This window comes from Aethalodelphis obliquidens, unplaced genomic scaffold (genome assembly GCF_003676395.1).
Source record: "Aethalodelphis obliquidens isolate GAN/ISIS:26980383/991018 unplaced genomic scaffold, ASM367639v1 scaffold2, whole genome shotgun sequence".
Classification (NCBI taxonomy): domain Eukaryota; kingdom Metazoa; phylum Chordata; class Mammalia; order Artiodactyla; family Delphinidae; genus Aethalodelphis; species Aethalodelphis obliquidens.
In genome coordinates this window covers 26685273-26712933 of record NW_020837946.1, presented here as the reverse complement: position 1 = coordinate 26712933, position 27661 = coordinate 26685273, and the positions used below count along the sequence as shown (strand labels likewise).

At 38.5% G+C, this 27661-nt stretch overlaps 1 protein-coding gene across 2 annotated transcripts in view; it reads left to right on the top strand.

The window, feature by feature from the left end:
• Nucleotides 1-27661, top strand: part of UNC80 (unc-80 subunit of NALCN channel complex) — a 237999-nt gene that overhangs the window by 155312 nt on the left and 55026 nt on the right. For both annotated transcript variants that reach the window (XM_027122575.1, XM_027122582.1), the window contains exons 31-41: nucleotides 9636-9817; nucleotides 10438-10569; nucleotides 12985-13171; nucleotides 13734-13865; nucleotides 15540-15683; nucleotides 18905-19005; nucleotides 20011-20097; nucleotides 21686-21869; nucleotides 23644-23738; nucleotides 25367-25456; nucleotides 26195-26296. In XM_027122575.1, the coding sequence (XP_026978376.1) occupies nucleotides 9636-9817; nucleotides 10438-10569; nucleotides 12985-13171; nucleotides 13734-13865; nucleotides 15540-15683; nucleotides 18905-19005; nucleotides 20011-20097; nucleotides 21686-21869; nucleotides 23644-23738; nucleotides 25367-25456; nucleotides 26195-26296 (1436 nt within the window). The remainder of the gene's footprint in view (nucleotides 1-9635; nucleotides 9818-10437; nucleotides 10570-12984; nucleotides 13172-13733; nucleotides 13866-15539; nucleotides 15684-18904; nucleotides 19006-20010; nucleotides 20098-21685; nucleotides 21870-23643; nucleotides 23739-25366; nucleotides 25457-26194; nucleotides 26297-27661) is intronic.

The following is a 27661-nucleotide window of genomic DNA, read 5'->3' as shown; positions in this document are numbered from 1 at the left end:
ACTTGAGTTTATTTGACTTTTAGTAAACCTAGGTAGGATAAAAGTATTATATTTAATGCTAATAACTCTAAAGACATACCTATTTTGATTAAACCAACAAACTTAAACCACCTTTTATTTACTGAAGGTTATCCTAGATCAAATGAACTTGAAAAAATTTTTGGTTAGTTTCTGGATTTCTGAGAGTATACTTGATTTATGTAAATGCTTGATTGTCTTTAAGCCAATTAATAGAGCTCTTTACACATTAATTTTGGCAATACCATCCAAAGGTAGAAAAATACCACACATCTACAACATACTAACAGAGATATACATAAACATACAGACAGATGCAGAGATCTTATAGCTTTAGTTTTAAAATTTTGGCCATGAGACAGATGGACAGGAAGGCAATAGCTGTCCCCGGGAGAGAAAGGATCAATAACCTTTTTTTTTTTTGGTAATTTGGAAAGGAAGCGGCAGTGTGAAATTTTACCTTCTTCTCTCAACCAGCCACCACAGGTAGAGAGGTCTGGGGGAGCTGACGTTAGTAAAAATTCTTACTCTTTGCCGGCTTCTGCCAGTTTTCCCAGGGTGATGTCTGCAGGCTCCAGAGTGAGGGAGGCATTCCAGTGGGTCTCATCCTGGTCACCAGTAACTGTAAAGGAGGAAAAGTAATTTTCCCTCTACCCTTAATAGTGAGTGCCTGGCTGAAATACATTTTCCTCTAGGATAACTCATAAATGGATAGGCTTATCTAAGATGGTTTAAAGTTCTCCACTGTGGCCAATGTAATTCAAGATTATCTTTGGTATAGTTAACCTACTCGTTCCTTAAAAAAAAAAAAAAATTCTGTTCACCTGAGACCTCACACTAGACTCAGTCCAGTTTTAAGTCAGACCCAGTCTGACCCTGGATCCAGTCTGGTTTCTAAATTGGAACCAGTCCATTCCTGAGCCCAGTCTGGTTTTCAAGTCTGACTCATTCCCACTCCAGCCGGTTTCTGGACCCAGCATGAAAAAGAAAGGCTCAGATAAAGTCTGCAAGCTCATAATACAAAACCTTCAGTGCTAGGATTTGAGAGGGACTTACCCATGACCTCCAGAGGCAGCAAGAAAGCAGCAAGCTCAAGGTCTCAACAGATACCTATGCCGGGTTGCTCATTGCTCCTGTGGGCTGTTGGGGGGGGGGGTCTCCTTTGGTTCCCTCTTCTGACACCAGAACTGTTAAAAGGTAAACTGAGGCATATTAAAAATTTGAACAAAAATAAATTTGAATTGAGAAATGCCAAACAAGAAGTGGTTAAGAGGTCTCTCTAGGAGACCATTTTTAACATCAGTCTATAAGTTTACCTATTCTTTTTAATGGCTACCAAATATTCCATTGAATGAATGGATATAACAATTTATTTAACCTGGAAATTTTAGTTGATTCTTGCCTTTTGCTTTTTTTATACTATGCTGCATCAAATGTCTTTGTAAAATGTCTTTGTTCACATTAAGTATCAGATTTTTGCTTCTCTACCAAGTATTTTTCAGAGAGAAGGGCATGCTCCCTAAATATGGGACAGCCATGGATATTTTCATAGACGTTATGAACAGGGAGACTGAGCTTTAAGAAAAGCTAGAAGGAAGAGGAAATGGTGTATGCAAAGCCACATGGGGTGTGGAAATGCACTGGGTTGATTTGGAAAGCCTGAGGAGGAATTGAGACTGGGGTGGCTTTTGTAAAGAGGTTGCTAGTCTGTAATATTAGGCAAGTGAGCAGTTCTCACATTGTAAAAGACCTTGAACAACAGGGTTAGGAGTGTGGACTTTCCACTGAACTGTGGGAAACCACTCAGGGGTTCCGAGCCAAAGAGTAATGTTGCATATAGTGTTGAATTATTACCAAGTTTAATGTGGCAGCAATGAGTGGAGTGGCTTGGTTTTAGAAACAGTGATTTTTAGATGACGAGGAGACATATCAGTGGTGATATGACACTAAAGCTAATGAGAAAGGCCATAATTAGAGAGAAACTTGGGAAAACTTGATGTTTGTGGCAGCTGAAGCAATGAGAGAGGATTATTTCCAGGGGAGAAATGATTCCGGGGGAGGATGATTTCTTGGTATAGAGGAGAGGGCTGAGGAATGAACACTAGGCCATTGGCCTTCTCTACCTTCAAAGGACAGGAAGAAGAGCTGACCAGCAAAATCCAGAAAAACGACCAGAAAAGTAGAACTTAAGTAATCTCAAACCATGGAAGTAGAGGAAGATCCTTTTCAAGGAGATTGTTATGAAAGTGTTAAAAACTGAAAGAAAAGAAATGCTGTAAAAATACCACTGGATCTGCTGATTAGTGAGCATTACAAGAAAACTGTTTCAGTAAAGAGATTGAGGTAGAACTTCAACTGCAATGACTTAGAGAGTGACGATGGTGTTTAAAAATTGAGACAGAGTACACTTTAAAGAAAAGTAAAGAAAGGAGAAAAAGTGGAAATTTAAGGAGGTGGTAGGATTAAGAAACAGATTATCAAAAGCTACTGATGACAGTAGCTCACATTTGTTCTAGAACTCTATCATACACACTATCTTACTTGATCCTCATAACAATGATTGTATAAATGAGCAAAATCCAACTCAGAAGGTTGAAAGGACTTTTAACCAAGTGCTCACAGCTCAGAATTAGCAGACCCAGGAAATCAAACCCAGATCTTTTGACTACAAATAGATGCCCTTTCCATATACCACTTTGCCTCTAAAAAATAAAATATGCTTTAGAATTCTGTAGTACTTTTCATGTCACAAAGCACTTTCTCATATGTTATTTTATTCTAACAACAAATTAGGAGGCAGATATCAGCAGCATCCTCATCCTCATTCTCATTCTCATCATCATCATTGACATTTTACCAATAGAGAAACAAAGGTTAAGAAGTTAAGAGACTTGGCCAAGATCAATAGGAGAGAAGTCTCAGAGCTGGAATTTAACCCCAGTTGTTCTAACAATTGCCTGAGCATGTTTTGCGGATCTTGGAAAAAGTACAAGAGAGTTTTTAAATTATATTTTTATGATCAACACTGGCTCCTCCATCTATGCTACAGAGTGTATTTCTTTTCCTTATTATTCGTTGACTTCATAACTTATCATAGCACTGATCTTTCTCTTATTCATATTTCGCTTTCCCCCCAAAAACAACAATGGTATTATGGTTCATGAAGTCTCTTTTGGTTTCTCAGTCCTTCTACCTCTTGGAAGGGTAGATGTTTCTAATAGAGTCTACCTTATGAATGTTATTTTTATTATTTAAAATTTTTAACATCTTTATTGGACTATAATTACTTACAATGTTGTTTTAGTTGATGTTGTATAACAAATTGAATCAGCTATACTTATATGTATATCCCCATATCTCCTCCCCCTTGTGTCTCCCTCCCACCCTCCCTATCTCAACCCTCTAGGTGAACACAAAGCACTGAGCTGATCTCCCTGTGCTATGCAGATGCTTCCCACTAGCTTTCTATTTTACATTTGGTATTGTATATAAGTCCATGCCAATCTCTCACTTTGTCTGAGCTTAACCTTCCCCCTCCCTGTGCCCTCAAGTCCATTCTCTATGTCTGCGTCTTTACTCCTGTCCTCCCCCTAGGTTCTTCAGAACCATTTTTGGTTTTTTTTTTAGATTCCATATATATGTGTTAGCATACGGTATTTGTTGTACTCTTTCTGACTTACTTCACTCTGTATGACAGACTCTAGGTCCATCCACCTTACTACAAATAACTCAATTTCGTTTCTTTTTATGACTGAGTACTATTCCATTGTATATATGTGCCACAGCTTCTTTATCCATTCATCTGTTGATGGACACTTAGGTTGCTCCCATGTCCTAGCTGTTGTAGATAGACCTGCAATGAACATTGTGGCACATGACTCTTTTTGTATTATGGTTTTCTCAGGGTATATGCCCATTAGTGGGATTGCTGGGTCCTATGGTAGTTCTAGCTTTAGTTTTTTAAGGAACCGCCATAGTGGCTGTATCAGTTTACATTCCCACCAACAGTGCAAGAGGGTTCCCTTTTCTCCACACCCTCTCCAGCATTTATTTGTTTTAGATTTTTGATGATGGCCATTCTGACTGGTGTGAGGTGATACCTCACTGTAGTTTTGGTTTGCATTTCTCTAATGATTAGTGACATTGAGCATCCTTTCATGTGTTTGTTGGCAATCTGTATGTCTTCTTTGGAGAAATGTGTATTTAGGTCTTCTGCCCATTTTTGGATTGGGTTGTTTGTTTCTTTGCAATTGAGCTGCATGTATATTTTGGAGATTAATCTTTTGTCAGTTGGTTCGTTTACAAATATTTTCTCCCACTCTGAGGGTTGTCTTTTCATCTTTTTATGGTTTCCTTTGCTGTGCAAAAGCTTGAAGTTTCATTAGGTCCCATTTGTTTATTTTTGTTTTTATTTCCATTTCTCTAGGAGGTGGGTCCAAAAGGATCTTGCTGTGAGTTATGTCACAGAGTGTTCTGCCTATGTTTTCCTCTAAGAGTTTTATAGTGTCTGCCCTTATATTTAGGTCTTTCATCCATTTTGAGTTTATTTTTGTGTATGGTGTTAGGGAGTATTCTAATTACATTCTTTTACATGTAGCTGTCCAGTTTTCCCAGCACCACTCATTGAAGAGGCTGTCTTTTCTCCATTGTATATTCTTGTCTCTTTCATCAAAGATAAGGTGACCATATGTGCATGGGTTTTTCTCTGGGCTTTCTGTCCTGTTCCATTGATCTATATTTCTGTTTTTGTACAAGTACCATACTGTCTTCATTACTGTACTTTTGTAGTACAGTCTGAAGTTAGGGAGCCTGATTCCTCCAGCTCCGTTTTTCTTTCTCAAGATTGCTTTGGCCATTCGGGGTCTTTTGTGTTTCCATATAAATTGTGAAATTTTTTTTCTAGTTCTCTGAAAAATGCCATTGGTAGTTTGATAGAGATTGCATTGAATCTGTAGATTGCTTCGGGTAGTGTAGTCATTTTCACAATGTTGATTCTACCAATCCAAGAACATGGTATATCTCTCCATCTGTTTGTATCATCTTTAATTTCTTTCATCAGTTTCTTATAGTTTTCTGCATACAGGTCTTTTGTCTCCTTAGGTAGATTTATTCCTAGGTATTTTATTTATTTTTGTTGCAATGGTAAATGGGAGTGTTTCCTTAATTTCTCTTTAAGATTTTTCATCATTACTGTACAAGAATGCAAGAGATTTCTGTGCATTAATTTTGTATCCTGCTACTTTGCCACATTCATTGATTACCTCTAGTAGTTTTCTGGTAGCATCTTTAGGATTCTATACGTATAATATCATGTCATCAGAAAACAGTGACAGCTTTACTTCTTTTCCAATTTGGATTCCTTTTATTTCTTTTTCTTCTCTGCTGTAGCTAAAACTTCCAAAACTATGTTGAATAATAGTGGTGAGAGTGGACAACCTTGTCTTGTTCTTGATCTTAGTGGAAATGGTTTCAGTTTTTCACCATTTAGAACAATGGTGGCTGTGGATTTGTCATATATGGCCTTTATGATGTTGAGGTAAGTTCCATCTATGCCTACTTTTTGGAGGGCTTTTATTGTAAATGGGTGTTGAATTTTGTGAAAAGCTCTTTCTGCATCTATTGAGATGATCATATGGTTTTTTCTCCTTCAGTTTGTAAATATGATTTATCACATGGATTGATTTGCATATATTGAAGAATCCTTGCATTCCTGGGATAAAACCCACTTGATCATGGTCTATGATCCTTTTAATGTGTTGTTGGATTCTGTTTGCTAGTATTTTGTTGAGAATTTTTGCATCTATATTCAATAATGATATTGGCCTGTAGTTTTCTTTCTTTGTGACATTTGTGTCTGGTTTTGGTATCAGGGTGATGGTGGCCTTGTGGAATGAGTTTGGGAGTGCTCCTCCCTCTGCTATATTTTGGAAGAGTTTGAAAAGAATAGGTGTTAGCTCTTCTCTAAATGTTTGATAGGATTCGCCTGACAAGCCATCTGATACTGGACTTTTGTTTGTTGGAAGACTTTTAGTCAGAGTCTCAATTTCAGTGCTTGTGATTGGTCTGTTTATATTTTCTATTTCTTCCTGCTTCAGTCTCGGGAGGTTGTGCTTTTCTAAGTATTTGTCCATTTCTTCCAGGTTGTCCATTTTATTGGCATATCATTGCTTGTAGCAATCTCTCATGATCCTTTGTATTTCTGCAGTTACAGTTGTTACTTCTCCTTTTTCATTTCTAATTCTATTGATTTGAGTTTCTACCTTTTTTTCTTGATGAGTCTGGCTAATGCTTTATCAATTTTGTTTATTTTCTTAAAGAACCAGCTTTTAGTTTTATTGATCTTTGCTATCATTTCCTTCATTTCTTTTTCATTTATTTCTGGTCTGATCTTTATGATTTCTTTCCTTCTGCTAACTTTGGGGGGTTTTTGTTCTTCTTTCTCTAACTGCTTTAGGTGTAAGGTTAGGTTGTTTATTTGAGATGTTTCTTGATGTAGGATTGTATTGCTGTAAACTTCCCTCTTAAAACTGCTTTTGCTGCATCTCATAGGTTTTGGGTCATCGTGTTTTCACTGTCATTTGCTTCTAGATGTTTTTTGATTTCCTCTTTGATTTCTTCAGTGATCTCTTGGTTATTCAGTAGTGTATTTAGTATTTAGTAGTAGCCTCCATGTCTTTGTATTTTTTACAGATTTTTTCCTGTAATTTATATCTAGTCTCATAGCGTTGTGGCCAGAAAAGATACTTGATATGATTTCAATTTTCTTAAATTTACCAAGGCTTGCTTTGTGACCCAAGATATGATCTATCCTGGAGAATGTTCCATGAGCACTTGAGAAGAAAGTTTATTCTGTTGTTTTTGGATGGAATGTCCTATAAATATCAATTAGGTCCATCTTGTTTAATGTATCATTTAAAGCTTGTGTTTCTTTATTTATTTTCATTTTGGATGATCTGTCCATTGGTGAAAGTGAGGTGTTAAAGTCCGCTGCTATGATTGTGTTACTGTCGATTTCCCCTTTTATGGCTGTTAGCATTTGCCTTATGTACTGAGGTGCTCATATTTTGGGTGCATAAATATGTACAATTGTTATATCTTCTTCTTGGATTGAACCCTTGATCATTATGTAGTGTCCTTCTTTGTCTCTTGTAATAGTCTTAGTTTTAAAGTGTATTTTGTCTGATATGAGAATTGCTACTCCAGCTTTCTTTTGATTTCCATTTGCATGGAATACCTTTTTCCATCCCCTCACTTTCAGTCTGTATGTGTCCCTAGGTCTGAAGTGGGTCTCTTGTAGACAGCATATATACAGGTCTTGTTTTTGTATCCATTCAGCCAGTCTATGTCTTTTGGTTGGAGCATTTAATCCATTTACATTTAAGGTAATTATGAATATGTGTGTTCCTATTACCATTTTCTTAATTGTTTTGGGTTTGTTATTGTAGGTCTTCTCCTTCTATTGTGTTTCCTACTTAGAGAAGTTCCTTTAGCATTTGTTGTAAAGCTGGTTTGGTGGTGCTGAATTCTCTTAGCTTTTACTTCTCTGTAAAGGTTTTAATTTCTCCGTCAAATCTGAATGAGATCCTTGCTGGGTAGAGTAATCTTGATTGTAGGTTTTTCCCTTTCATCACTTTAAATATGTCCTGCCACTCCCTTCTGGCTTGCAGAGTTTCTGCTGAAAGATCAGCTGTTAACCTTATGGGGATTCCCTTGTATGTTATTTGTTGTTTTTCCCTTGCTGCTTTTAATATTTTTTCTTTGTATTTAATTTTTGATAGTTTGATTAATATGTGTCTTGGCATGTTTCTCCTTGGATTTATCCTGTATGGGACTCTCTGCACTTCCTGGACTTGAGTGACTATTTTCTTTCCCATATTGTGGAAGTTTTCAACTATAATTTCTTCAAATATTTTCTCAGTCCCTTTCTGTTTCTCTTCTTCTGCGACCTCTATAATTCGAATGTTGTTGCATTTAATGTTGTCCCAGAGGTCTCTGAGACTCTCCTCAGTTCTTTTTGTTCTTTTTTCTTTATTCTGCTCTGCAGTAGTTATTTCCACTGTTTTATCTTCCAGGTCACTTATCCATTCTTCTGCCTCAGTTATTCTGCTATTGATTCCTTCTAGAGAATTTTTTAGTTCATTTATTATGTTGCTCATCATTGTTTGTTTGCTCTTTAGTTCTTCTAGGTCCTTGTTAAACGTTTCTTGTATTTTCTCCATTCTATTTCCAAGATTCTGGATCATCTTTACTACCATTAATCTGAATTCTTTTTCAGGTAGACTGCCTATTTCCTCTTTATTTGTTTGGTCTGGTGGGTTTTCACCTTGCTCCTTCATCTGCTGTGTGTTTCTCTGTCTTCTCATTTTTCTTAACTTACTGTGTTTGGGGTCTTCTTTTCACAGCCTGCAGGTTCGTAGTTCCTGTTGTTTTTCGCAGCTGCCCACTGTGGGTAAGGTTGGTTTAATGGGTTGTGTGGGCTTCCTGGTGGAGGGGACTGGTGCCTGTGTTCTGGTGGATGAGGCTGGATCTTGTCGTTCTGGTGGTGTTTTTTGGGGATGTCTGTGAACTCATTATGATTTTAGGCAGCCTCTCTGCTAATGGTTGGGGTTGTGTTCCTGTCTTGCTAGTTGTTTGGCGTAGAGTGTCCAGCACTGGAGCTTGCTAATTGTTGAGTGGAGCTTGGTCTTAGCGTTGAGGTTTAGATCTCTGGAAGAGCTTTCACCATTTGATATTATGTGGGGCTGGGAGGTCTCTGGTGGTCCAGTGTCCTGAACTCGGCTCTTCCATCTACTTGGCTCAGGCCTGACACGTGGACGGAGCACCGAGACCCTTTCAGCCACACGGCAGGCTCTTTATGGCCCTCGTCTTCCTTTCCTCAAGCCACCACACGTCAGCCACTTCTGCGCCCTCAGAGTTTCCCGGTGGCGCCCACTCACTGGATGATGAATGTTATTTTTAATATAACTAATGGAACTGAGACAGTTTGGGGTTTTTTTTTTGGTTTTTTTTTTTGCAGTACGTAGGCCTCTCCCGTTGTGGAGCACAGGCTCCGGACGCACAGGCTCAGCAGCCATGGCTCACGGGCCCAGCCGCTCTGCGGCATGTGGGATCCTCCCAGACCGGGGCACAAACCCGTGTCTGCTGCATCGGCAGGCGGACTCTCAACCATTGTGCCACCAGGGAAGCCCACTGAGACAGTTTTAAATGGACATTTTTATGTACTGTCCTAGGGTTACTCTGAGATGACTCTAGCCATTTCTTAAAAAGGATATTTCAGCTTGTAATTTCCTTTCTTCATTTGCTTCCTCTGGCATCTACTTTTCACTGTGAGCCAAAGGAAACTTTGCTTAGAATGAGTTTTTCTACTGCAATGTCATGCTGTCACAGATCATGCTCGCATCAGATATTAGAAGATTGTGGGAGGCACAAAGGATGAAGTCTGCTTTCCAGGTGCTGAAACAGGCTTTGCTTTTGCCAGCGCTGGTGGCCTGGCTCTATAGCTCAGTAGTCATTTTCAGGAGACAGAAGCAGTTTCCCCATTCTACCTATCCCCAGGAATCATGCAAAATTGAGAGATGCGCAGCTGATGAACTGTCTTTGATGTTGACTGTCTTTAGCGGCCATGTTCCTGTTGTGTGCGGTGAAAGTCCCCGAGGCCGTGTCTGATATGCTGACATCAGAGTTCCACCACCCGGAGACCGTGCAGCGGCTGAACGCTGTCCTTAAGTTCCACACGCTTTGGAGGTTTCGCTATCAGGTCTGGCCCCGGATGGAGGAGGGAGCACAGCAGATTTTTAAGGTGAGGTATACATACGCGGGCCTCTCACTGTTGCGGCCTCTCCCGTTGTGGAGCACAGGCTCCAGACGCACAGACCCAGTGGCCATGGCTCACGGGCCCAGCCGCTCCACGGCATGTGGGATCTTCCTGGACCGGGGCACGAACCCGCGTCCCGTGCATTGGCCGGCGGACTCCCAGCCACTGCGCCACCAGGGAAGCCCGAGATACTTCTTTTTTTCCCTCTCTGATTACATAAGTAAACCTGACTCATATATGAGTGAATTCTTGTCCTTAAAACAAATTGAAATGTAAGAATGTAGAGTAAGAAAATCAAGTTTCTATAAACCTCAAGATTTCACCACCATCCCCAGAGGTAAGCACATAGAAGTTTGGGGTGTAATCTTCCATACATTTTACTATATCAACACAGATGTTCTTTGGAAGATGGGGTGATTAACACAAATAGAGATCATATAGTTGAAACGCTTCATTTTATTAATGAGTAAACTGAGGCCCAGAGACGTTCTTCATGTGCCTTATAACATCCTGAGCTCTAAAAGATTATGTCATAATTTTGCTTCAGACTCATTCTATCTTATTTTCCATCTTACTCACTTCATTCTTCTGATATCAACTAACAGATCCCGCCTCCCAGTATAAACTTCACCCTGCCCTCCCCAGTGCTTGGAATGCCATCTGTCCCGATGTTTGACCCCCCCTGGGTCCCTCAGTGCAGCGGGAGTGTCCAGGACCCCATTAATGAAGACCAGTCTGTGAGTAACAGGCCCTTTCTTTCTAATATCTTCAGGCTCCATGGTATACGTGTAAGAGAGAACAATGGATGTGTGAGACAGTTGTCATAAGAATGTAATAACAGCACAGAAAATCAACCACAAAAGGCCTTTAGTTCTTGAGATAGAAGGAACTGACATCTGGGGTGAGCATTTGCAGACCTCCAGAAGCCAAAACAGTTTTGTTCCATAATCATAGAAGCAGCCACCTTATAATAAAAGCTACTAAAAGCATTAGGCATTGATTTCCTAGCCAAAGGTAGTGCTTTTGCCTCTCTTTATTATAAAACAAACAATTCATTTAACCTACATAAGCTACCCAAAAGTGAATGAGATTGACTCTGGATGAAGAAGAAAAAGAACTGAGTTTCCTGCTCTTGCTGTCCTTGTTTGGACCTTAGTCTGTTCTTTACCTTATTGATCATCAGTATCATCATCAGAAACATCACTCTGAGAGCTCAGGTCTTATGCTCTTCTAATACATTACTGCTCTAAGTAATATAATTTATAAACAGTTAAGTTTAGAACCCAGTCTATTTATAAACAAGAACCAAGAATATGTGCCTTTTGAAAAAATAAATCTTCAAAATATGCCTTTTTCACCTGTTGCATAGCATTTTCCTAAATTACAATATAATGTAGAAAATTTGGAAGATAAAGCAAATATAGAAAAAGAACACATCTCTATACACAAATTCATGATTATTTCCTTGCATAATTTCCCACAGGATTTAGGGCAATTGGTATGTGAATATTAAAGATTTCTGATATATCTCACAAAATATCCCCAGGATGATTGTACCATTTTACCCTTATATAACACAATAGGAAAATGTCTTCTTTATTCAAATTAACTAGTATTATTTTTTAATGCCACATTGAATGGCAAAAAACAAAGTTATTGGCTTTTTTATTCACACATCTTTAAAAAGTTGGTTGAATATATGAAGCGAGGTTGAACGTTTTTGCATGTCATACATATATTTTCTAGGCATTTGTAGTTTTCTTTGAACTGTTTGTTTGAACTCTTTACCCATCAGAATGTTTTTCTTTTAATTCTTCTGCATACACTACCTTCATATCTGATGGTTTTGTGCCAAGGACAAAGGCACGCTTGGTTCTTCCCTCCTTCATCGGAACCACTGGTATAAAGATCTTTGGTTTTTTTCTCATACATGTGATAGATTCATTTGAGTCAAGTACATCCTCTTCCCAATTTCACAGTGAATTTCAAGCCAAAGCCCCTAATTCTGTATCCAGTTATCTTTCCCTTATCTTATTATAATAAACTAGCTTAACCCCTGGCTCTGAAAATGAACTGCCATGTGGCCCATCAAATGCCCTTAACTGCTGTTGTGTCATCCACTATTGGAAACCTTTAGTCTTATGTTAATACCCTGCATAAAGGGAACTTCGATGACAGCTGTCCTTTAGAAGAGTGACCAACACCCCTTGTCTGTCTCTTTAATCCTATGTGACCACTGGCCAACAAAGATGTAGAATTTCTACTATACATAGACATCACTTCAAATTGACAGTGAAGAACGTCAGTGATCACTTCCCTGCTCTGAGACCAATTACTTCATCCCCAGAGCTCTTGGAATTTATCTCAGCATAAGCATCATGATTAAGGCAAAAACAGAATGGTCCCTTTGCAAAGTGAATCTTTTCTCCTTTATTGTTTCTTATCTGTTATGCTTTTGCTGCTGGTAAACAGAGTCAGATTTTACATTCAACCGTAGTAACACTACCAACTCTCATAATTTCCATTCAGTAGCTTTGTTTCTATAAATCTTGTTAAGTATTTACAGTGTGCCACTGTATTTTCTATTATTTATATTTATTATTATTTAACATTAATATTTCTAAATATTAAGTATTTGCAGTGTGGTAGATACTTAAGATACAAAAATGAAGTAAATCACATAATTAATTGTTTTACATGAAAGAGATCTTTCCTCCTCCTTCCCATGGTTCTGACTTTCTCTTTTATTAACCTTATGAAGTAAATGTCCTTCATTTAAAACGAGTTCAAGAAATTTTGGAAGGAAACAGAGCATTAAAAATGTTTATTCAATGTGTTTAAAGAGTGGATCATTGATATTTTATCCTAAAATAAGATTAAGTAAAATAACATTTTTTCTTTCCCGAAATTACAAACATCCTTGAAGAATTATCCCGATTGAATGAAAAGGAATGTCTTAGTTGTACACAGCCTGGAAACTTGGTAGAAAAAGAAGCAAACAAATAAATCTCCATGAAACTAGGTCACGGATGCCCTAACATTTCCTGAGAACAAAGTACCACATCTGTGTCTACATTTAGTAGAACGCTTTTTATACATGTGACCTTGCAGAAGAGTTGCTAGTAAGTAAACTTGCCTTCATGTCTCTGTAGAAATCCTTTTCAGCCCGGGCTGTGTCCCGCTCCCATCAAAGGGCAGAACACATCTTAAAGAACTTGCAACAGGAGGAAGAGAAGAAACGTCTTGGTCGAGAAGCCAGCCTCATCACCGCCATCCCCATCACCCAGGAGGCTTGCTACGAGCCCACCTGCACACCCAACTCAGAGCCAGAAGAAGAAGGTGCCCTCTACACACTGGACTTCTTTGTGGGGGGGGTGGGGGGCGCTGAGTCACACAAAAGGGAAAGGACTTGCTTTGAAATAAACATTGACGATTTTATGTGACATGAGGTGATATGCTCCCTCTGTCTCTCTCTCTTACCTCCTGACACTATCTAAAGAAAGAGAAGAAAGTTGTCTTTTTCTAAATGTTTAGAGCTGGCTTGTTTACAGAGGAGGACATTAGCCACATTGAATGAACTAATATGATAATGGACCAAGCAGTGACTATGATTCAGGCAGCAGCTGAATCCAGAGTGTGTGATAAAACACACGCAATCAATCTTTCATCATTATGAACCATTCTAAATTCAGTGATTCTCTGCCCCACTTCTGTGAAATCTTTGGGAGGAATTTTCTGTCTGCCTTTCTGTAGGTGTTTTTTCCTCACCAAAGAACACTCTAAATTACTTAAGCCTTATGCTATGAGACCTATATACACTTTGATATAAGTACAACTATAATAGTGATGATAACTTTTTTGTTACAAAACCAAAGTTCACGTTCCCCATTTTCTTTGCCAGTAGAAGAAGTCACCAATCTGGCAGCCCGTCGACTGTCTGTGAGTCCATCCTGTACCTCCAGCACTTCCCACAGGAATTATTCCTTCCGCCGAGGGTCAGTCTGGTCAGTGCGTTCAGCTGTCAGTGCTGAAGGTGTGTCCTCTTACAAATGTGTCCTTTATTCCTCATGACTTGTGTGTTTTGAAACAATTTTTATTTGATATGATTATCTCACTTCATTACACTGTCTTGATTAAATAACCTGTCTCATGATCTTAAAGTTTAAAAATGTATATTAGATGAGTGGTATTCTAAAAAAAAATTGTTGATTTAATCCAGCAAATGTCCTTGATAAATTGGTTCTATTTTAATTACATCACATGTCATCATATTGCTGAGGGTTCAATAAAACATCATTCTAGGCAGTTAACAGTTTTCAACACTGGCTACACATTACGATCAACCAGGGAGCTTTTAAAAATGCCCAGGTCACACCCAAGACCAAATCAGAATCTCTAAGGGTGGGACTCAAGCACCTCAGTGTTTTTAAAATCTCAGGTGATTCCAGTGCATAGCTAAGACTCAGTAGGATGCTTTAGAATGCTGTTCTAGAATAATTTATCAAAGGAAGAACAAAGCTCGTGCCAGTCCTGTAATGAAATCTGATTCCGGTGGAGAAATGTGATACTCTTCAGTTCTAAGAATTTAAAAACTATGCTTCTCTAATGATAAATAACTGTCTGGGGACTCGCTCCTTCATGATTATACAGATTTCATCACGATTTATAAAGTCATCAAAAAGTTGTACAGAAACTAGTGGTTCTCAACCCTTCACTGCACAACCCTGGAAAACTTCAAAAATGACCAATGCTAATTAATCACAGCAGCCCAAGGCATATCTATATTTTTTCTAACACCTTTATTGAGATATAATTCACATACTAAAATTCACCCTTTTGAAGTGCATAATGCAGTGGTTGTTAGTATATTTGTAGACTGTGCAACCGTCAACCCTACCTAATTTTAGGATATTTTCATTATCCCCAAAAGAGACCCTATACCCATTAGTAGTCACGCCTCATCCACCACTCCCCCCAACCCCTGACGAGAAATAATCTACTTTCTATTTCTATGAATTTGCCTATTCTGCACATCTCATATGAATGGGATCATAGAGTATGTGGCCTTTTGTGACTGGATCCTTTCACTCAGCATACTTTCCAGGTCGATTCATGCTGCCACATGTATCAGTTCTTCATTCCTTCTTATTACAAGATCATGTTCCATTATATGGATACGCCACGTTTTCTGTATCCATTCACCAGTTAGAGTGGACTTCTGGGTTGTTTCCACCCTTTGGTTATTATGAATTACACTCTTATGAACCATTATGTATAAGTCTTGTGAGGAAAACTGCCAAACCCTTTTCAAAAGTGTCTGTATCGTTTTACATTCCGACCAAAAAGCATAAGGGTTCCAACTGTTCCACACCCTTGCATAGGCACAGTAATCTTGGAAATGAAGAGCAAAGTTGGAAAACTTACATTTCCCCATTTCAAAACTGACTACAGAGCTGCAGTAACCAAGACTGTGCAGTATGGACTTGAGGGTTGATATACACGTCAAGGGACTAGATTGGAACCAGAAGTAAACCATTACATGTATGTTGATTTCAAGTTTGAAAAGGGTGCCATGAAACGTCAATGGGGGAAAGAATAGTCTTTCCAACAGATGATGCTGGCACGACTAGATATCTGCACAGAAAAAAAAGTTCCATAAGTAGGTCTTGAACTGAGAAAAGCACGCCGATTCTGTCTCCCTCTTCAGATGAGGAGCACACCACTGAACACCTGCCCAGCCCCCACGTGCCTCAGCCCCCGCAGGCTGTGTTCCCGGCATGCATCTGTGCAGCAGTGCTCCCCATTGTCCACCTGATGGAGGATGGTGAGGTGCGAGAAGATGGAGTAGCAGGTACAGTTTTTGTTTGTTTGCGGTACGCGGGCCTCTCACTGCTGTGGCCTCTCCCGTTGCGGAGCACAGGCTCCGGATGCGCAGGCTCAGCGACCATGGCTCGTGGGCCCAGCCGCTCCGCGGCATGTGGGATCTTCCCGGACCGGGGCACGAACCCAGGTCTCCTGCATTGGCAGGCGGACTCTCAACCACTGCGCCACCAGGGAAGTCCAACAGGTATACAGTATTGACTAGTCAAAACCGTCAGTAACTCTAATAAATACTGAAGGCGTTCATCTGATAAAGAGCAGTAGGGTGCCCTCGAAGCCATGAACCACTGGCCACGTGTGGAGTTGTTTTATGGACATACTGTAATGACAGATTTGTAGCAGGCTGAACTAACACTACCACTTTCTCCACCTTTTCCTCCCACACTTTATGACCAAGATATTGCACTTAAAATAGGCAGTTTTTTCCAGGAGCATTGTTTAGGACTGGAGAACAGACCAACCCTCATTTGGCCACGGAGAAATCAAATAGTGATTTTGGCCACCTTAGAAATCTTAGCCATTGGCTTGACATCATTAATGCCATCTTTCTCACTTGATTTCCTTTCCAAAGGTAGTATGTAAAGAAAATAATTGAAAAATGAAATGATAAACTAGGGGTAAAGATGAGTTACATTTGTCACAGATAACAGGTTAATATTCTTGATGTTATTTTTTTTTTAAAAAACCTTTATAAAAAGGTTTATAAAAAACCTTTATAACTCAATAATGACATTTTTATACCCCAGTAGAGAAATGGACAAAGGATATAAACACGCACTCTAACAGCCAATTAAATCTGTAAATAACACTGTTGTTTAAAACAACAGTGAAATCTTACATTTCATATAAAAAATTGCAAGGATTTTTTCAAAAGAAATTATGCATAGCTGGTAAAGATTCAGAGAAAAGATTATCCTCACACCTTGCTGACGGCAGTAAAAATTTAATGCAAGCATTCTGAAACAGTTTCACAGTATGCACCATAAGCCTTAAAAGTGTGTACACCCTTTGACACAGATTTTGGTATCTAGCAATTTCCTAAGGCAGTAATGAGGGGTGAATTAAGGTTTACAGAGAACGCTGTACCTTGTATAGTTTTAAAATAGCAAATATTCGAAAAGAGTTTAAATGTCCAACAATAAGCAATTAGTTAATCATGGTACCTCCATATGACAGCTTTCTGTGCACATTAGAAAAATATTAACATAAAAGTGTTCAATTTATAATTAAAAATGTGAGTACCAGAGAGTATTTTCTATATGATATTACTTAAAGATACATGTAAATATATATATTTCATATATATGAAAAAATATACTCTAAAATGTTTATAGTTGTTTTGGTGGTTGGTAGACTTATCAGTCTTATTCTCCTCTTTGTCTTTTTCTGTATTTCTCATGTTTTAAGCATTAAACTGCCGTACTTAGCAATTAGAATATAGTGTTATAAAGAAAGTTTTGCAACCAATTTCAACTTAACAAAAACCCACATCTATTTTAATTATTTATAAAGATACATGAAAGTTAAAGCTTATATTTACATCTGTTAAATTATTTATTTATATAGTTCAATTTTAATTTGATGGTTAGCTTCTGAAGCAAAAAAATTTGGTATGATTTATTTTAAATATAGGCTGAAAAATAAATTTATGCTAAACTCTATATTCCTAGTTTAGAAAACTAAACTAAACCATTTAAACGGAAGATTATCTAATGCTTACCCCCTACTCACTTTTACCCACCTGCTTTCTTAGCCTGGGCACTTCAGGCAACCTTAGACTGACCACTTTTCCCAAAGAAGTAGCACTTTCTTTCACATTAGGAATAATTATTTATTCCTAAGACACCCTCATTAGAAGTGGGAACCCTAACTGTTACTGGCTCAACTATGTCATCTTGCTGTGGGAGTTATTATTTAAAACATTCATGTGAAGAATAAAAGGTCATGTCTAATTCATGTGCATTCTAAACAAAGCATATTTTCTAAACCAAATAATTACTTTAGGAATTTCTGCATACAATAAACAATGAAGTGGGACTTTAATAAATACTTACCACTGTTAACATTAGGGTAATTTCCAAAACAAAGATTCATAACTGTATTCTTTTTTTATTAAGATGTAATTGACATATAACATTGTGTTAGTTTTAGATATACAACATAAACATTTGATATATGTATGCGTTACAAAATGATTACCACAATAAGTTTAGTTAACATCCATCACCATACATGGCTACAATTTTTTTTTATTATGGGAACTTTTTAATTTTTGGCTGCTTTGGGTCTTCGTGGCTGCACGTGGGCTTTCTCTAGCTGCGGCGAGCGGGGGCTATTCGTCGCAGTGCGCAGACATCGAATTGTGGTGGCTTCTCTTGTGGAGCACGAGCTCTAGGTGCGCGGGCTCAGTAGTTGTGGCCCGTGTGCTCTAGAGTGCAAATTCAGTAGCTGTGGCGCTCAGGCTTAGTTGCTTCATGGCATGTGGGGTCTTCCCGGAGCAGGGCTCGAACCTTTGTCCCCTGCATTGGCAGGCGGATTCTTAACCACTGTGCCACCAGGGAAGTCCTGAGGAGGACTTTTAATAACTACTGTCTTAACAGCTTTCAAGTATACAATACAGTATTGTTAACGACAGTCACCATGCTGTACATTATATCCCCAGGATTTATTTATCTTATAACTGGAAGTTTGTAAACTTTGACCACCTTCCCTCCCCCCAGTACCCACCCCCCCACCTCTGGTAACAAATCTGTCCTATGTATCTATGAGTTTGGGTTTTTCTTTGATTCCACATGTAAGTGAGATCATACATTTTTCTTTCTCTGTCCGACTTCTTTCACTTTGCATAACACCCTCAAAGTCCATCCATATTGTCACAAATGGGAGGATTTCCTTTTTTATGGCTAAATGATATTCCATTGTATATCACAAATGCATTTTTAACAAAAGCAATGCTGATATTTAAAGGGCATCCTATACTCTTTTGTCACATTTTCCTTATAGGCTAAAATGTTCAGAAACAACAACAAAAAGAACAGATACCTGCCTTTCAATAGAAAAAGAGTTCACAGAACCTCTGTAAGGCAAGAATTTGAGAGAGACCTATTAAAGTTTAGTAAATTATTTGAATACTTTATCTAATAGATTTATCTCCATTTAAGATGACTATTCAATTTCCTTTCTCTTCTGAAGTGAGTGCTGTGGCCCAGCAAGTCTTATGGAATTGTCTAATTGAAGATCCATCAACAGTTCTTCGACATTTCCTGGAAAAACTGACCATCAGCAACAGACAAGTAAATTCCTCTTTCTTTATAGTGTAGCTGTGTAGCTATGTGTGTGAACATGGTTAAAAACAAGCAGTGGACTTTATAGTGACATGCATGCAACATTGGTGTCCTCTGACATATAGCCGAGAAGTACTTTGGATGATGATAATGATGAACAAATTAAACTTGGCTGTTTTCTTTTGAATTTCTCCATTCACTGATGTCTCCGTATGTATATGGTACCCTGCTAGTAATGACCCTAAGATACTGAAAGATTCTCAGTCTTTTAAACAAAGATTAAATTCAGTTTAATGTTTTCAGTGTTCGGTACGTTTACTGAATTCTGACTGGCTGGTAGTATGTGGTGCAGGTAGTATTGTTAGAGCATGTTGAAACTCTCCATTAATCAAAAAATCTAATTTATCAGGTCACCCTGTGAGAAGATTATGCCAAATAAAAGTCATTTTCTGAGCAATGGCAAAATACCCTGACGATTACAAATTATTTCTTCATTTCTGTGTTATGGTCCTGTTCACTGGAAGATTAAGTTTCTGAAAGGAAGGTTAATTAGAAACACCTCCATTTATTCTCTCTTGGCCCAGCTTTATCTCTTTGACTTGAAACGTAGGAAGCAGAACTGTGAAGTTCAATAAGCCTAGTTTGTTTAATGGTTTCTTAAGATAGATCCTCCTCACATTTCCATCACACCTGGAAGCCACAGCAAACAGATGACTAAATGTACAGCTTTCCTGTGATTTGCCTGGGACCTATAGACACAGTCTGCATTTTTATTTAAAAGTTTGACTCTTGCTTTAGTAATTTCATGTATTAGCTTCTAGGAGACGGTGTTACAGTTGGTTTAAACGCTATTTAACAAGTATCACAAATACCATATTAAAATTCTGAACATAAGGGAAATCAACATGTGGGCAAAAGTAAGAAAAATCCCCCTACCTTGCTTTTCAAGAAGTTAATTTTATTTCCTACAGCATGGCAGCTGAATGAGACCTAGAAATTCTGTTGTTCTTTCAGGATGAGTTAATGTACATGCTGCGCAAACTTCTCCTGAATATCGGAGACTTTCCTGCTCAGACCTCTCACATCCTATTCAACTACTTGGTGAGTTTCACCTCCAGTAGGTTATAAATATTCGTTTCCAAGTAGGAAGCAACAATAAGAGAAAAAGATCTTAGGAGATTTTTTTTTTTCAATAAGTTCCCATTAATTATATGACTGAAGGTGAATCATGGTCAGCTGAATTCACCACTGTTTGTATGGGGAAGCCCCTCCTGGCACAATCCTTGGCATGTGATGGGCACTCAGTAAATGTCTCTTTCCTCTCTGTCTCCCTTTGGCATTATAGAACTTCCTCATGTCGGTCCATAATTTTAGTTTTCTGTTGAAAAAATGTATATGTCATTTTTTTAAAAATTCCTTTTTCTTTTAACACCTTTATTGGAGTATAATTGCTTTACAATGGTATGTTAGTTTCTGCTTTATAACAAAGTGAATCAGCTATACATATTCATATATCCCCATATCCCCTCCCTCTTGTGTCTCCCTCCCACCCTCACTATCCCACCTCTCTAGGTGGTCACAAAGCACGGAGCTGATCTCCCTGTGTGATGCAGCTGCTTCCCACTAGCTATCTATTTTACATTTGCTAGTGTATATATGTCAATGCTACTCTCTCACTTCATCCCAGCTTACCCTTCCTCTTCTCCATGTCAAGTCCATTCTTTACGTCTGTGTCTTTATTCCTGTCCTGCCCCTATGTTCTTCAGAACCATTTTATTTTTTTTTTACATTCCACATATGTGTGTTAGCATACATTATTTGTTTTTCTCTTTCTGACTTACTTCACTCTGTATGACAGTCTCTAGGTCCATCCAGCTCACTACAAATAACTCAATTTCGTTTCTTTTTATGGCTGAGTAATATTCCATTGTATATATGTGCCATATCTTTATCCATTCATCTGATGATGGACATTTAGGTTGCTTCCATGTCCTGGCTATTGTAAATGTGCTGCAATGAACATTGTGGTACATGACTCTTTTTGAATTATGGTTTTCTCAGGGTATGCTAACACATATATATGGAATCTAAAAAAAAAAATATGGTTCTGATGAACCTAGGGGCAGGACAGGAATAAAAACCCAGATGTAGAGAATTGACTTGAGGACATGGGGAGGGAGAAGGGTAAGCTGGGATGAAGTGAGAGAGTAACATTAACATATATACACTAGCAAATGTAAAATAGATAGCTAGTGGGAAGCAGCTGCATCACACAGGGAGATCAGCTCCATGCTTTGTGACCACCTAGAGGGGTGGGATAGCGAGGGTGGGAGGGAGATGCAAGAGGGAGGGGATATGGGGATATACGCAGACATGTAGCTGATTCACTTTGTTATACAGCAGAAACTAACACAACATTGTAAAGCAATTGTACTCCAGTAAAGATGTTAAAAAAAATAGCAGTAAGTATTTTAGTGATGACATAAAAATATATGGCAACCTGTTCAGGCCAGTTTTCCCCTTGTCCCTTCTTCTGCTTACTTCCACTGAAAGTGTTAGAGAAGCATTTGAACAGAGAATTCAAAGTCAAAAAAACAATATTTAATTAAGAAAATGAAAAGCCAAGGCAATGAGAATGTAAGCTCAGAATTACTGTGACTTTGTGACCACTTCCTGTTCTGACTTATAGGTAGGATTAATCATGTACTTTGTGCGGACCCCCTGCGAGTGGGGGATGGATGCCATTTCAGCCACTCTGACTTTCCTGTGGGAGGTGGTCGGTTACGTAGAAGGCCTGTTCTTCAAGGATCTGAAGCAGACCATGAAGAAGGAGCAATGTGAGGTCAAGCTCCTGGTGACCGCTTCAATGCCAGGTACTGCTTTTGGAAGACATAACTTTTTTAGGAGTATAAATAAGGCTTTTACAAACCAAGTCTCTTTCATTCATGAGAAAATTTTCTGACCCTGGGATTGAGTGCTTCAAAGAATTTTTGTTGGATACAATCTGAAGAAATACAATAGACCCTTTAAAAGTCAGCAATTGCCAGATGAAAAGGGAGACATCAGAACTGAGATCCACGTGAATCAGTACTTGAAGGACTGCCAAGGTTAAAGATTTATTTAAGTCTATTGCAGAGGGCCAGCTGAACTGAGAGCCTTTTTGAATGAATTTTTGGCACTGCAAGGAGAATACTATTGTTTGCATGGCAGGGACCCCAGGCTTTTGTAAACTCACTGAGAGATGGCTTTATGAAAAATTGGAAAAGGGAAAAGCAGGAAGGAAAATTACAAAAAAACATGCAGTGTGATATAAACTCTAGGTACAATTCCTTTTCACTTTGGATAGCTTGCCTTTCTTGGAGATGAAATTTTGCCAAGCCTTTATCCTTGCGCAATGTCTAAGAAAATGTGAGAGAATACATGTACTGAAATAAAAAGACAAAATTATATATAAATAAGAACACAGGTTCTGGCAGCAAAGAGGCCTATGTTAAAATCAGAGCACTGCCATTTATCATCTGTGTAATTAATATTAGCTATGAAAAAGGACATCACTTTTAAAGCTTTCTTTACTCACACGTACAATGGGAGTATGATTCATACTTGATAGTCGTGAGGAATAAATGAGTTTAGGTTTGTACAATACTAGCTGCCACACCTGACACGTGGTAAGCATTCAGTAAGTGGTGATGGTATATTTATGTGTCTCTAGGTTACTCAACAAAGAGATCAGCTTTTATCACAGCAAAGAAACATATTGTCAGGCATACACTTAAAAACAACTCATTATAAATCAAGGTATATCATAATGTTCACTGTCTCACCAGCCAAGCAGAATACAGAAAATGTAAATGTACACTACCTTTCAGGTACTTGTTTAGCTTTTGCTAATAGCTCTGTTTGTATCTTCTCAACCATTATTACCTCATCATCTCATTTAAAATAAAGGAATAGATTATTTGTTGGAATGCTTAAGGTTTGAATTCTGACTCTTCCACTAAATAAATGTGTCTTTGACTAAGTTACTTATAAGTTCTTATTTATAAGAATAAGTTCTCTCTGTTTCTTCATTTGTAGTGTGAAAATAATAATCCCCATATCATAGGGTTGCTATGAGATTTAAATATGATTGTGCACATAAAACCATTTAAAAGTATGGGGAACTCCTTAAACGGTAGCTATGATTTTTAAATAATAAGTAAACATATTTAAGATATATATTTAGGGCTTCTCTGGTGGCGCAGTGGTTGAGAGTCCGCCTGCCGATGCAGGGGACACGGGTTCGTGCCCCGGTCCGGGAAGATCCCACATGCCACGGAGCGGCTGGGCCCGTGAGCCATGGCCGCTGGGCCTGCGCGTCCGGAGCCTGTGCTCCGCAACGGGAGAGGCCACAGCAGTGAGAGGCCCGCGTACCGCAAAAAAATAAATAAATAAATAAATAAAATTAAAAAAAAATATATATATATATTTAACTAGAAACAAAGGAGTGCAGTTAATACAATGCACGAGTCGCATTAAGCCCTCACTGGTAGTAATCATAATAATAATAAAAACGTCAGCTTATTGATAATATTTTAATAATTTGTGCTTTATCTATAAACTTTCTTATAGTAGAAGTCAGTTTATTATGATTTTTACCTTCTGTAGGTACCAAGACCTTGGTAGTTCATGGACAGAATGAGTGTGATATCCCAACCCAGTTACCAGTCCATGAAGATACTCAGTTTGAAGCCCTGTTAAAGGTAAGGATGACTTTTGACAGAAGTGATTTGTTTTTAATGCACAATGGCTATGGCCACTTCACTGATCATCCAGTTTTGAATTAAATTGCCTTTCTCTATCTTCAAATGAATATATGCATTTATTTACCTCTTCTAGAATCTGCCCCACTCTTGTGTACTTCCTCTATTTCCTTGCATAATTTTCCCCACATGGATGTAGGCAAGATCACGCTGGCTCCCTCTCAGTTACAGCAGCCACGTGACACTCCTCTTGAGATGCTGTGAATCCTGCTTAGGAGTATCCTGGCATCACTTGTGGCAGTTCTGGAGCCGCCCTGGGTTTGCACGCCAAGGGCACTGGGACAAACTCTAGGGGTCAGGTGACAGTCCATGCCAGAGACGCTTTTTGTGGCATCGCGTTGAACAATCCACAGTCTTGATTTGCCACTGACAGAAATGATTGGAGAGGCAGAAAATATATACCTTAGAATAAACTAAGTGAATCAAGAAAGTATTTTTAATGGTTATGACAATTACGCCCCTTAAGAGATACGCAGTCCATTGTTACTCATGCCTGTGGGGTTGTTAAGGGAAAGTAGTAAGTACACTAGTGCAGTGATTCCCTGTTTATCTGGAGCCCAAACTTTCGGCCCAGGAAAGACCTCTGAGAAATTCAGTTTTGCAAGCCTGTGTATTTTATTTCGGTAGAAAGGGTCGTTAAGCCTCCTCCAGGCCTCACGCCTTCATCTCCAGAGCATCTCTCAGGCCCAGTGAAGCAAACTTTAACAGCCACTTCATTTTCCTACTCACTTTGGATGGTAGGATAGCATGAAGGCAGACAGTGAGTTCAAACCCAGGCTCCACCACAACCAGTGTTATCTAAATAAGTCAGACGACAGGCTCTCTCTAGTCTCAGTTTCTTTTTCAACAGTGCTCGATTATTAGCGCAGGTTATACAAGTTCTCTACATTGAAAGCATTGAGCATAGAGTTTAGTAGATAATAAGTGCTTAATCACTGTGGTTCATATTACTCTTAATGTTGCTACTAAACATGCTTTCTTCTGATATTGAGACCAGTAGATGCCACTGTGCCTTCACAGTTCATCACTCAAGTCTACATTGTAATTGTACCTCTTTTAGCTCTATGAGAACAGAGCAGATAGTTTGTATTACACTATCAGGCTTTTTTAAAATTGAGATATAGTTGATGTATAATATTATATACATTTCAGGTATAGAGCATAGTGATTCACAATTTTTAAAGGCCATATTCCATTTATAGTTATTCTAAAATATTGGCTATATTCTGTGTTGTACAATATATCCTTGTAGCTTATTTATTTTATGCATAGTAGTTTGCATGTCTTAATCCCCTACCCCTATCTTGCACTACCTTACACAATCAGTCTTTATGCTGTCATTTTTTTGGATAGCTGTGTGCATGTAAATGTTCATATATATGTGTGTGTATATAATATATATACGTATATATATGCACACATAATATATAAAATGTGTGTAAGATATAAATACATATATATTCCTTATAGGAAGTTACCTTGTTTTACGACATTTTTACCTTTCAGCTTACTGTTTGGCTCATAATATGATCTCAATAAATGTTTATTAAAAATTGCTGTCGTTCTAGGAGTGTCTGGAGTTTTTTAATATCCCCGAATCCCAGTCTACACATTACTTTCTCATGGATAAACGATGGAACCTTATCCACTACAATAAGGTGAGACTGCAGTGATGATGCTCATGGAGAGCTGTGTCAAAAGCCCATTACGCCTTTCCGGAGGGCAGCTTCACGCAGGGGGGCGTCGCTGTTTATAGGTGAGGCGTATGGCCGCTTGGTTCACACCACCTCACTGCTGATGTATTAGCTTTGGACTGGCCACTTTACCTTTGTACCCTTCAGTTTCCTTGTCTGTAAAGGGAAGGTGATGATAGTAGCTACTTTAGGGTCGTTGTAATAATTAAAGGAGATAAGTAAGGCACTTCGTCACTCATCATTATTACATCTAGATGAACACTTAAGTTGCCCGTATTGTAAGTACACGTGTTTATTTGGAATGTTAATGTTGTTCTCGTGCCGCTTTCTACTACATTAAGCATGATTGTGGTAACGTGATCTAATGAACAAAGGAAACCTCAGGAAGACCACTGACATCACTTTACAGGGCTTTTCTTTTCTTCTTCAGAATGGGTTTTAGTAAATGGCCTCTGGCTCCTTGGCTCCTGACAGAGCATCCTGGACTTTGGAAAGCATACTCAGCCTGGGGAGATTGAAGCTTTCCCGAGGAGGGTGTTTATCTTCCCTAGGATTTTGTAGAATTGGGGAGCGTAAAGTAGTAAGAATCTAAACCATCAGAAAATACATAACATGTTTGTCTGACCTTTGGGGAAAGAGGAAATGAGAGTCAGAGTTTAATTATTGGAACTCTTTTTTTGTCTTTGTGTAATCCCACCACAGACCTATGTTCGGGATATTTACCCTTTTAGGAGATCCGTGTCTCCACAGCTGAACCTTGTACATATGCATCCAGAGAAAGGACAGGAGCTCATTCAGAAACAGGTGCCTGACCACCACAGTTTTATTCTGTTTTGTCATGTCATTGGGATAGATGCTCTGTAAACGGTTGCCAGCCCTGAGATTCTGTTATGATCCTTTCTAGAGAGAGAATGATGGGCCCTTGGTCAATAGATAGTTCCCAAAAATAGTGTTTTAACCAAGTTTTTATAAATTGGATGAATAATGTAAAGGTATTAAGAAACGCTCACTTGGAGAATGCTATGAGAAATCATTGGGGTATAAATAACAGAAATCTTCTAATTTATTTACCTACTAGTTCCTAAGTTTGGATTTTCACTCCACATTTTTGTAAAGCGGGATTGGAAGTACACATAGTGTAGCTATAAGAAGGTTGTCCCGGAAATTTATGCTAGCTGGAAAAAAATAAAAGGGGTCAATGTAGTGTGCCTGCAAAAGGCCCTGCACCAAGGTCCAGAGATTTGGACTCAGTCCCATCTCTGCCACTGACCAGGGATCTGACCTTGGACATGTTACTGACTGCTCTTAAAATAGGAGGAAACAGAATCAAGCAGCTGTACTTAGATTTAAGATTGAAGAACAGAATAATGTTTACACATCTCATCATAAATCAGACTTTGAGCTTAAGGAAATTCACTATTTTGCAAGCGAAATATAGCTGTAGTACACAATTCTAATAATGATACAATCTTAATGTGGTCTTTGTGTTATATTCATTTATTTTTAATAAAATGTTGAAACACACTATTATTTCAGTTTTTCCGCATGTAGCAAGGATGCTATTCAAAAATATCTTCAGGGGATGGCATAGAATCCGACCGCTTAAGTAATTAAAAACATAGTATTAACTACCTAAATTGCATTTAGAAGAAAGAAAATAGTGAATGTATTACAAAGTGTGAGGTGTTGGGCAAAACTGTAAGACCTTAAATATAAATAATTCCTAAAACAATTCCCCACAAATTATCCCAGCCTCTGATTTTGGCAGCAAAATAATGAAAACCATAATCAATAACCTCACTTCACGAGTGTGTTTTTTTAGTCATGTTTAAGAACACATTTTAAGAGAATAACATAAAATGGGGCCCTTACTCTATTTATACTCCAAGCTGGGATCTTAAGACTTCTTTCTAATTTCCTCAGGGAGATAATAATAGACAGACCTGTGGTTCTGGCTCTGAAGTCTCCTCCACAGCTGCTCACTGCTTATCATCTTCCTAGTCACATCCCCCTGCCCACTGATCAGCAACAGAAAAGGCACTAAGAGAAGGACCGAAAGACCCATGTTCACGTCATCTAAACTAAGGGCTAAAGGACCACCAATCTAGGTCCTATTAGCTTTTGTTCCAAGATAGGTTTTTCCTGGAGCCCATTTCAGTCTTTAAGAGG